The sequence below is a fragment of the Primulina huaijiensis genome, chromosome 9, assembly GCF_012295235.1.
Source record: "Primulina huaijiensis isolate GDHJ02 chromosome 9, ASM1229523v2, whole genome shotgun sequence".
Lineage (NCBI taxonomy): Eukaryota > Viridiplantae > Streptophyta > Magnoliopsida > Lamiales > Gesneriaceae > Primulina > Primulina huaijiensis.
In genome coordinates, this window is record NC_133314.1 from 5,284,113 (window position 1) to 5,296,416 (window position 12,304).

The 12,304-nt window shown below is 36.2% G+C and overlaps 1 protein-coding gene across 1 annotated transcript; it reads left to right on the forward strand.

Moving 5' to 3' along the window:
* The first annotated feature begins 1,975 nt into the window (after positions 1–1,975).
* On the forward strand, positions 1,976–6,664 carry LOC140984711 (uncharacterized). Its single transcript, XM_073452267.1, has 3 exons — positions 1,976–3,076; positions 5,269–5,346; positions 5,477–6,664. Exons 1-3 carry the CDS (start codon positions 2,057–2,059, stop codon positions 6,566–6,568), a joined length of 2,190 nt encoding a protein of 729 aa, XP_073308368.1. The 5' UTR covers positions 1,976–2,056; the 3' UTR covers positions 6,569–6,664.
* Positions 6,665–12,304: the final 5,640 nt, after the last annotated feature.

The following is a 12,304-nucleotide window of genomic DNA, read 5'->3' on the forward strand; positions in this document are numbered from 1 at the left end:
AAAGCGAAATGAGAAAAATGAAATAGTAAGATATAAAGCTCGACTTGTTGCACAAGGTTTTTCTCAAAGGCCTGGAATTGATTATGAAGAAACGTATTCTCCTGTGATGGATGCAATTACGTTTCGGTATTTGATTAGCTTGGCAGTATCTGAAAATTTAGAAATGCGTCTTATGGATGTTGTTACAGCCTACTTATATGGATCACTTGATAGTAATATATATATGAAAATCCCTGAAGGATTTAAGATGCCTGAAGCACAAAGTTCAAAACCCAGAGAATGTTATTCTGTGAAATTACTAAGATCATTATATGGGTTGAAGCAATCCGGCAGAATGTGGTATAATAGGCTAAGTGATCACTTGATGAAAAAGGGATATGTAAATAATTCAATATGCCCTTGTGTTTTCATTAAGAAAACAACATCCGGATGCGTAATTATTGCTGTATATGTTGATGATTTAAACATCATTGGAACAAATAAGGAAATTCAAGAAGTTGTGTCATACTTGAAAGAAGAATTTGAAATGAAGGATCTTGGAAAAACCAAGTATTGTCTGGGTTTACAAATTGAACAAAAAGAATGTGGAATATTTGTTCACCAGACAAATTATAGAGAAAAGATCTTTAAATGTTTTAATATGGACAAATCAAATCCTTTAAGTACTCCAATGGTTGTTAGATCATTAAACATAGAAAAGGATCCATTCCGTCCATGTGAAGATGATGAAGATATTCTTGGTCCAGAAGTACCACATCTAAGTGCTATCGGTGCCCTTATGTATCTTACAAATTGTACAAGGCCTGATATATCTTTTGCCGTAAATTTATTGGCAAGATTTAGCACATATCCAACAAAGAGACATTGGAACGGAATTAAACATATATTCCGTTATCTACGAGGAACGACAGACTTGAGACTTTTGTATTCAAAAGATGCTAATCCAAGTATAATTGGTTATGCCGATGCTGGATACTTATCTGATCCACACAAGGCACGTTCTCAAACTGGATATGTATTTACTCGTGGAGGCAATGCAATTTCTTGGCGTTCACAGAAACAAACACTTGTAACAACTTCATCAAATCATGCCGAGATTATTGCACTACATGAAGCAAGCCGTGAATGTGTGTGGTTAAAATCAATGACTCAACATATCCAAATCTCATGCGGATTATCATTCGACGAGAAGCCTGTGATACTATATGAAGATAATGCTGCATGTGTTGCTCAAATGAAAGAAGGATACATAAAAAGCGACAGAACTAAACATATTCCTCCTAAGTTCTTCGCATTCACCAAGGAGCTTGAGAAGAATAAATGTATTGATGTTCGTCACATTCAATCAAGTGAAAACTCATCAGATCTCTTCACAAAGGCACTTCCTACGACAATATTCAGAAAGCACATATATAATATTGGGATGCGCAATCTACGAAATTTGTGAAGAATTGTTCGTGTCAACATGAGGGGGAGTTTACGTGACTGCACTCTTTTTCCCTTACTATGGTTTTTATCCCAATGGGTTTTTCCTAGTAAGGTTTTTAACGAGGCAGTATAAAAACACGTAATGTATACAATCATTATGATCATCATCACAAGGGGGAGTGTTGAAAAATTATTTAAAAATGTGTTAAATATTTGTGTTGAAAATGTGAATGTTGAATGTTGAAAATTAGGTAAAATTAGGTGTTGAATATTGAAAATTAGTGTGTGATGATGTAGGTAATGATGTATTTTATTTTTGGATTATTTGTAAAAATTTTCTATAAATAGATCTTTCATTTGTGAAGAAAATCACAATTGAGTTGAGAGAAAAATATTATAAAGTGTGTAGTGTGATAATTTTAAGAGTTTGAGATTTTTATTTTTTACCGTAAATTTTTACTTTTTCACAACATTATTTATAATATATGATAATTGACTATATATATTATATAAAAATACACTATGCTAGGGTTTAAGGTGCACCGTTCAGTCAAGAGTTGGCATATATAAATGCGTGGCTTCTTCATGAAAACCTGCTCTGAAACCCTAATTTTGTTCCCAGTTGAACATGGTTAGTTGCTCGAACAATTCTACAGCTGAAGAGGCAGAAGTAGCAGAGCAGACCAAATACTTCAAGATTCAATATTTATCGTCAGATATCAAGAAACCAACTTCACCAAAGGACCCACTCGATCTCTGTTTTCCTGAGCTCGAGGATATCCCTACGTCCTTTTCTGATTCTTTTCTTGATTTTGACTCAATCAACAGCTGGTTTGTTGAGGTAAAACCTGAGATTGACAGCGTCCACAAAATGGCTGATTCGAGAGAACATCCACTTGGTTCTGGGTCAGATAAAAGTGAATTTAGGGCTGCCGTGGAGGGTTTGGAAATTGGAGGCGATGAGATTTGCGGTAAAGATTTAGTTGGAGTGGAATTGATTGGAGGGGTGTCGGGGCAAGAGAAGTGCGAGACTGGGGGTGTTACTAGGAGTGAAGTAATGGGTGATGAGTTGATTGACTGCAAAATAATTGATGAAGGGGCTTTTAGTAGAGGTGAGCTATGTAAGAATTCGGTAGATTTGGGGTGTTCTATCGATGAACAGCTGGGAAAAGTGAACTTAGACGAGCCGCTGAATGCTTCGATTATTTCGGAGATTGTTGAGAATGTAAATGGTAAAATTATAGGGGTGGATGATGTTGCTAAAGGTGATGTGTTGAATAGTGGTGAAAGGATCAAAGGTGGTATAAGTGCTGTAACGGATGGTGGTGGAAGTGGGGTGAAGAGCCATGAAGTGGTGAATGATAAAGGTGGCAACAGTATTGATGATTCAGAGTCCGAGGATGAAAGTTCATCGTCATCATCATCATCATCTTCTAGTAGTGATGACGAGGATGAACGTGATGAGGACAGTGGAGATATGGCTGGTGGAAAGACATCCAGTAATAAGGAAGGAAGAGCGGTTGATGTAGAAGAAGGTGAAATTTTGTTAACTGATGCAGATGAAATGGTTGGTTGGAGCGATAATGAAAATGATGAAGATGGTGGAATTGGAGCTTCAGGGCCCGTCACATCTAAGAATGAGCTTAAGGTAAATGAATATAGCGGTTGTCATTTTTTATTCTTTTTTGTTTTTAAGTTTTTAACTTGCAACTGAAGTGTTGTAGATAGATCATGAAACTATGAAAGTCATAGAACAACAGATATTTTTTTGTTCTCTCTTGCCACAGCAGCTTTCATATGTTTATGACTTTTTCCTCTCCATCAAGCTTATGTTTGGTTCCCCTTGATTGTGGCCCTTTTTCAAATGAAACCTTTGAAACTTGAATTTCTTCATTACCTAATGTTCCAGGGGTTATTGAGGCTGAATATAATTGTCGTATATCCTTTGCACTTTGCTTCTGCGTGAGTTAGGCACTTTATAGTTCTAGGGTATTTGTATTATTTTGGTAATCAAGTGTCTAATTTATGCTAGCCTCCATATATATAGTCCTTTACTTAAGTCCAGGATAGTCATTAGTCTTGTGCCTGTGTGTAAGCTAGGCGCAACCCTTCACTGGACCAAACCATGTTCCTCAGTGATATACTGCAATTGGAGAACTACAGATCGGCTCTCAGGTGTATAGATGGTTAAAAGGAAGGAGGTGGAGGTTGGAATTTTTTTCACGCATCCAGGAGGTAAAAAATGTTGTGACAATTGGTCCTTTGGAATAAGAATATTTATGAGTCATATTTAAAGAACAGAAACTTTTGGAAACCAACAATTGAATAGCTGAATGATATTCTAAACGATGAAATTATATTTTTTTCCTGAACTTTTAAAAACAGAAGACAAGGTTATCTAGGGCCCTAGGCTATAAGATGTTAACTAACATTTTAAGCATAATTGCCGTGTGATCATGTACACTACCTGTTACAGTTACCGTGAATGCCATCATAACCATCTCAATTCCTTTGCAACTTCTACTTATGCGAGTTTGTTGGCTTCTAGATAGAAAATGGTGTTGAATGTTAATAAAATCGAAAGTCTTTTGGGTTAAGCAGACAAGTGTATGTAAACTTTTGTGCCCAGAGGTTCCTATCAGATGAAAAATTAAACTATCTGTGATTGTACAAGGCGTGTGAAATCAGTTTGGACCAAATTATTTATAAGACACATATTGCAGTTGGTTGCTGCTCGAAATGAAGTAAAATTAGCACACAGTTGGGTTAAAACTTTAATGTACGGTAAATTTCATGATTAATTTTTTGGGATGGCTTATTGATGTGCAATTAGAAAATTGTCGACTCGAGTATTTTGCCTTGAACGAGTAGTTTGATGGACTAAATGTTTGTAGTCTGAATTAGAAAATGACAAATTATATTGAGCGATGTGCCAAAACAGGATTTTTTTTTTGTGAATCTGGATAAGACAGGGTTAAGGCTTTGTAGGGTTGAGCACTTACAGTGTGGTTTACCGGAAATATCCTGTGATTAGCTTCAAAATCTTTGGATGTGATGATAAAATGATGAAATTTCATACAGTAGGAAATTTTAAATTGACAATGAATGATAGGATTCATTAAGAAATTTAAGTGTGTGATCCTTAAAAAGTTCTACATATCACAACTACTTCAGTTCGTTTGTGGTAGGTGGCTGTGTATCACGCCCTATTTATTGTCAACGATTTTTAATAACTTTAAGTTTAAACACTTGGAAGAAAACTTGGATATTATAAAGTCCCATAAGATGTTTGCCTAGACTCAGGGCATAGAGAAGCTCAACCCTTGCCCCAAGAAGTAAGTCAAGGCGTCAGTCCTTCATTAAACACACATTTTGGCTGTGATGCATGAGCTTCTCTGTGCTCTGTAGGTTCAAGATGTCTTTTTAAGTGTGCATTAAATGTAGGGATTGTAAATTCAAGGTGAAATGCAGATTATTGAGCATCTGTTTATTTTGGCCTTTCTCTAAAGTACTACTTATGATCCATGGATTTTTTTACTTGAGGAAATTTCCTGGTTTTATCTTCTAGATAAGTCTTTATATAGTGTCAATGAATTAAAATTTCGATTAATTTTTGGAATGCCTGAATCTGTCAAGATGATTGATGTTTATAAACACGTCATGTTGTTTCATTCTCTACAATTAGTTTGACATGAAGGATTCAGACTAAAGAAATTGCATTACATTTAAACCTTGTTTTCTGTTTTCACATTTATGTACACGTGCTACTCTTATGATTAGCTTAATAATTGCTCGTACTCTCGACCAAGAAACTTACATTCTATTCATTTGTTCATGCAGATTCTACCACCCGTTCCTTCTGTCACCGTGACCTTGCAACCACATCATCAGACCCTTCCAGTTGGAATAATTTTGTCGGTAAAGTCATATATAGAATTCTACTTAACAGTTAACACACATATGACCCATTGTCCTCGGTTTGAATGTGAGAGTTTAATGGAAAATCCGAGAGCTCAGATATATAATTAGTGACTTTTCTGTTTCACAGATCATAGGGGCCCAGGTTATCGTGGAAGGGATCGAGAAACACAATCCTCTCAATGAGGGCTCGATTCTTTGGATTACTGAAAGCAGATCACCACTTGGGATAATAGATGAAATTTTTGGGCCTGTCAAGAATCCTTATTATGTTGTCAGATACAATTTTGAGAGTGAAGTTCCATCCAACATCCAGCAAGGGACTCCAATCTCGTTTGTTTCTGAATTTGCAAATCATGTGCTCAATGACAAGAGTCTTTACCAGAAAGGGTATGACGCATCTGGTGAAAATGACGAGGAGTTGTCGGACGAGTTGGAATTCTCAGATGATGAAAAAGAGGCTGTGTACAAGAAGATGCTTAAAATGAAGAAGAGAGGAACAAGCGAATCAAAGCCTGGAACCAAACGAAAGGATAAGAGACAGTTCAAGAGTCAACCGGGTAATTGGAAGAGCAATCAAGTTCCTTCATCAAAAACTCCACAATTTATTGATAATCTACCAATAACTGAATCCTTAAATAATGGAAGCTCTGCTGGTCTTGGACTGGCCTTTACTGCTAATCAAGCCATTGTTCCTCCATTACCCGTTCAGACACCCATGCCTGGTTTTTGTGCTCCTAATGGGAGTTGGGGTATTGGGTTTCTCGGCCAACAACCGTTAAATATAGGTGACCTTTCTGGTGTACCAGCAGCAGCAAATTTTATGCAGTGGATGCAACCGAATCAACCTCCTTTTCGGTTACATCAAATGCCTCCTGTACAAAACAGTACCATTCCGGGATTGCCTTTTAACTTTAGTTCTTCAGTTAATCAACCAAACTTCGGTGGGGTTCCAGCGTTTACACCCTGGCTTGGTCTTCCAAATCAGAATGTGTTCAATCAGTCATCCACGGGAATGGGTTCACAAACTCCTCTGCCCCAGGATATGGTAGAGCAAGTATTTCAGTTTGATGGATCACAAGTTAGTAATAGTTTGCAGCCGTCTCCTATGAATTCTGGGAATCCCCAGAATTTTAATCGATTCCGTGGTGGGGGAAGAAGAGGGCATAATAGAGGTGGGCGACATTACGGTGGTGGGAGAGGCACATCTCGAGGTCGTTAGCCGTCAGTCTATGAAAGTTGTTTCAAATTTTGTTTTTCTTTCTATTTCTTATGATTCTCCTTGAGTATTTGTATCAGTGCAGTTCGAGGATAACTTGAATAATTTATTTTTCATTCAGGTTTTATTGCATATCTTATGATAATTCTTTTTTCATATTACATCATGAAAAAAAAAATCAGTTATTTTTTATACTTGTTATTGGAATTGCCATGTTCACAAGACTAGCAGCCAATTTCAAGAATGTCCTTTGTTGTTTTTGAGGGGAAAAAAACTTGTTTTAAAGGTCAATTCAAACATTTTCAATACTTTTTATGGACAAAAAACAATGTTTATCTGCCAGAATATGAGGATTAAACAAGGTACGTAGCGGAAGACGTACCTCATTGTCAAGTGTCAAGAAACTATTGTAAAAAGTAGCCCTATTTTAGTTTGTAATTTAAATTTTATCTTAATCTGTTACTAATCAGTGTTAACGTTAACTATAGTAAGAAAAATAAAAATAAAAATAAAATACAAAATCAGGTTAACCAATGCAAACAGCAAACCCAAAAACTAAAGATCCCTCTTCGGCTTCTAATATAAATCCTAGTGTTGCATATAGATCGATGGATTTCAAATCTATAATAACAAATTCATCTCATTTGTTTGGTTGTTCTTGAAATCCATTTATTTATTTGTTTATTAGCTAATTTACAATGAATTTCAAATAATTCCCTCAAATCATTTTTTCAAATCAAAATTATTTAATTCAAATGCAAGCTAACGTTTCAAACACTAACAAAAAAACAAAGTTATATGTGAGACAGCTAGGGATTCAAAAACGAAATTATAATCTCTTAAATTTTTATCCCATGTGCTTCAAAATCTACACACACTCAAACACACAGTACACACCGAAAGATTCAAAAACGAAATTAGAACTTTTAGAAAATTTACTCTTCACAAACTCCTTTGCATGTCTCTCCCCTTCCTTAGGCGCTCGTTTTCTTCTCCGGGTTTTTTTTTTCTGTTGCATCGTAAACATCAAAATGTTTTGGTTCAAACACATTTAGTTAAAATCTATACTACATTATTAAGTTTGAGACACTTAGAGTAACTAACTTTTGATGTCATAGTCTGTTTTAATAATTGTATATATATTAATAAAGTGTTAAAATTTTAATGCAAGACACATGTAGTCTAGTAGATAGAGTTTTTGTGTCTTATGTATGAAGTTGTAGGTTCAATTCTTACTTGGGTCTTTTTTTATTCATTTCTTTTTTCTATTTACTTTTTTAATTCATATATCAAAATTGCAGTTAGTCCCTCACTATTTCATATAATTATATTTTGATCCTCATTTAAATATAAATCAAATGAATTATAAAAAATATTGTACAAGTACGTTACATGTGTGTCGATATACCAGTAAATAAATAAAAACAGAAAGAGAGAGATAAACATGATAGATAACCATTGAAGAAAACGTGGGGACATGTTCATTTTCCAAAAAAAAAAAAACTTGACGATTATTCTGTGTAGAAAGAATTAACACATAGGACTAAATCACTAAGAAACCCATTGTAAGTGTTCGGTCTTGCTTGTGACAGGTTAGTTCTTCGTTGTTGAATTAATTCATTGATTCATTGACTGTGAAGTTTCAAACTTATAAAATGATATGTATCTTCCTGTAACAACTTTGCGATAGAGTGTGTATTCTCCATGTGAAAATATAGTCCTTTTGAACTAGATTAGATATTCGATAAAAGGTTGAACATAAGATGAAAGGTCTAAACCCTTGCAAATATGACTGTATCATGGACTCTTGTAGAAACTACTATGTGATAGTTGCTAGATATGACAATTTTTTTCCACGGATTCGAGATATGGGAGTGTGTTATCGAGTATGAGTTTGGGGATTTTTTCAAATCTTTAAAATAGATCGAGACGGGTATGTGGATTCTATCTTCATGCTATCATCATTCCCAAACCCTTCCGATAATAATAATAATAATAATAATAATAATAATAATAATAATAATAATAATAAGGCAAAAACTTGTGTGATACGGTCTCACGGGTCGTATTTGTGAGACGGGTCTCTTATTTGGGTCATCCATGAAAAAGTATTACTTTTTATGCTAAGAGTATTACTTTTTATTGTGAATATGTGTAGGGTTGACCCGTCTCACAGATTAAGATCCGTGAGACGGTCTCACATGAGACTCACTCAATAATAATAATTAATGTTTTATTATAACGTGTATTGTTGAAGTAATATTAATATTTATATATGCCATTGAATTCTGGTATTAAATTTTTTTATGAATGATGGTAGAAGCAACAGACAATGACATTGAATATTCATGAGACAAATAAATGAGGGATTTCAGATTTGAAAATTGAAGACCTTTCTGTCCAACTCAATAGTATTTGAAGAGGAGACGAAGATTTAATCCCCGCAGAGTCAGAGATGGTGATTCCCCGATTAGAGAAATGGATGAAAAACTCACCTCCGCCCAACCTCATGGTCGTTCCTAGTAATTGTTTTATAAAAATGGTTAATTCAAGTTGTTATGAGAGTCCATTGTAGCTCATTATTAACCAATTTTGCATTTATTTCCAACCAATACGGGATATTGACATCGCAATTATCCTTCCTACAGAACGCAATGTCTTCTTCATGGCCTAACCCATCGATCCACCAACACGAGAGTTTGGAGAAGACTCTTATAGGTTCAAGAGCGATTCTCACACATGTATTACTTTGTCCTACAAACACTTATTTCTCGGTATTTCTGCTGGTTATCAACTCCGATACCATTCTGTCACTCCACACATTCAAGCTGAACAACTGCACAATGTGTCTCCTATGAGAGCAACCACAATGGTGGATATTTGGAGCCCGCACTCCAAATATTCACCATTGTACTGCATTGGTGGTTGTGTCTTTTTTTTTAATCCGGCATATATTGTGCTTTGAATTTATTTATTTTTTAAAAAAAATCAGTTGTGGGGCGTGTGGTTCATGCTGTAGCATCACGCGTGCATGAGGAGCACGAGCACGTGGGTGGGCCGGGCCGATAGCGAGGCCCATCCTTGTTGCAGTTTTTTTGTTTTTGTTGCAGTTTTTTTGTTTTTTAATTATTATTTAATATTTAATATGGAACCAATTAAATGTTTGTAGATCAAGTGTGGAGGATTGTCAAAGATAATCTGATGTACGTTCCTCAATCATCACGGAAACAGTCTTTAAAGAAAGCAAGAACTTCCTATCAAAAGGTGTGCATATTGACTCATCTAATTCTAACACAATTGTTGATGTGGAGTATAAAGAAGCCCGATCTTGTCCGATGGGACATAAGGCCGCAAAGAGGACACACAAAGAAAGAGAAACCCAAATTGATGAAATTATTCAGGCTGCACAACCGCCAGTGGCACATTTGGAGGAATATAGTAACAATAAAAATTGAATCAGCTCATCCAAGCACATAAACACCTCGTAATGGACACACAAGGCATGACATATGAACAACTTCACAACCATCAGGTGATATGTGAGCAGCTCAAAAAAAAAAGATTGAACATGTAACGTGGTTTGTAGTATTTGTTTCCATGTCATGTGTTTTAGTATATGTGTGGTTTGTAATTTCTGTTTTCATGTCATGGGTTTTAGCATCTGGTTTGTAATTTTCTATTATTAATGCTATTTATGTTGTTTTGTGGCAAATCAATTTTGTGTAGTTTTTTTACAAATTATTTGTTTATAACTAGCTGTCACGAAATAAACGTTACAAACTAGCTGTTACGAACTAGCCGTTACGATCTAGCCAGTACAAAGCAACCGTTTCAAATTAGCCATTACAAACTATCCATTGAAAAATTTGTACATATATTGGAGATGAAACATTCACAGTTCTCAACACTACAACTATTCTCCTATCTCTCTTACACTAAACTCTTCGTTTGTTCCAAAATTCTCTAGATCCTAGTCAAAATAACATAGAAAATATTCTCGAAGACACAACGAACCATACAACTTCAGATATTGGTGAAGAATTATTCATAAAGATATTGCACAATCAACGTCGGTTGGCTGAATTCGTGCAAAGTTCTTATGAAAATTAAATAAGATCAATTAACAGAGAACGTGTATCTGGACATGCTCAACTTACGATTATTTCTATGCTAAGGGGTGTATACCAATGACATGTTCCAATTAATTCTAATATTTGTTCTTTGTGGCTACCTTTTCTACCGCTCGACTCTTAGCAAAGGCTTTTTGCATCTCGAGCTTATCTGCAAGAAACATGAAAGTGTTATAGCAAAATATAAAAAATTAAGTGGGAGTACAATAAAGAGAATGTAAAATAAAGAGATGACGTGTTGAGCACCCGAAGCATCGAACTTATCAATTACCCTATCTACAAGGTCCTCAGCCTTGGCACTCAACTCGTAGGCCACCAGATTTTCCTCGGAAATCAACAGAGAAAAAGAAAATTTATGACCCCCCATAAGCTCGTGGCTATGAGTATAAGGTTCTTCAAACTTATATCATCGGGGAAGTTCGAGCTTAGAACGAAGACTATATAGAAAATCGATTGGACATTTGTTGGGGGATGAAAGACTGACAAAGAAAAACCGACATTTCCATCCCTTCAAAGAAGAAAGAATATTATCAAAGAAGCTTTTGCCGACTCGAGCAGTCAGAGAGAAGGCACTCTCATTGAACTAACAAACAAAATAGTAATAAAGAATGGGAAGAGATCGAAAAATTGTTCATTTTAAAAAGTGCATAGGCCGAGGCCATTATGGAAAAGATTTGGGATGAAGTTGGTTTAGAGTGACCCCGAGAAAGTGAGCCACCTCGATATACAAAGAAGAGATGGGGAACCGACGAACTTGGTACCGGAAAAAAGTGTAGAACCCCTCCAGGGGTCGGTCAGCTCGGTTCGAGGGACCAAGATTGAGGAGAGAGTAAGAAGAAGGGATAGATCCGAGAACTCGAAGTCGTTGTCAGCCCCTGGACATAGAGTACTGATCATAGTAGAAAACAATGGGGTAAGACTTTTCCCTTACCCTTATCTCGAGCATTAGAAGGCCCGGAGACCTGGTAGACAGTTTTGAGTTTTTGAGATTTCTCGGAAGGAATGGCGAGGACTGGCTTTTTAGAGGAAATGGGGGATAAAGTAGAAGAGGACGCAGAAGGGGTAGAGTCGAAGTACAACGTGGCGGACTCTAGTTCTGAGGAACCACGAGCGTTGGCACCCAAAGTGGAGGAGGTAGAGTTTGACATGTTAAGGAAAAGAAAACTTATGCAAATGAAGGAGAGGATAAAGCGGCCGGAGTTGAGGAAACAGATTTGCCGGAGAGAAGCAAAATACTCTGAAATCAAAGGAGCAGGAGAACAAGACGCGAGAATGTAAAAGTGTAAGATGAGGTAAGGCTGTTAGTAATCATAAGCGGGAGAAGATCAATCCTTGCCGTTTATCTCGAAGTAAATGGATGGACGAGATACAAATAGAAAATTGATCCGAGTCACCCGAGAAGACAAGAAGTCAGGTCATGAATGAAGCGACATATGTCATATTTTCTTTTCAACTTCTAGGGCTTACGTCATGTTTCCATCAGCCTTAGCCGACCTAAAATTCATAAAATAATTGATCCCCGATCCAAGTCCAATAATATGGCCATTCAGGATAGCGAGTAGGACTCTAGCTCAACTATTTAAGGATGGAGTGGGGATGTCCTGAAAAG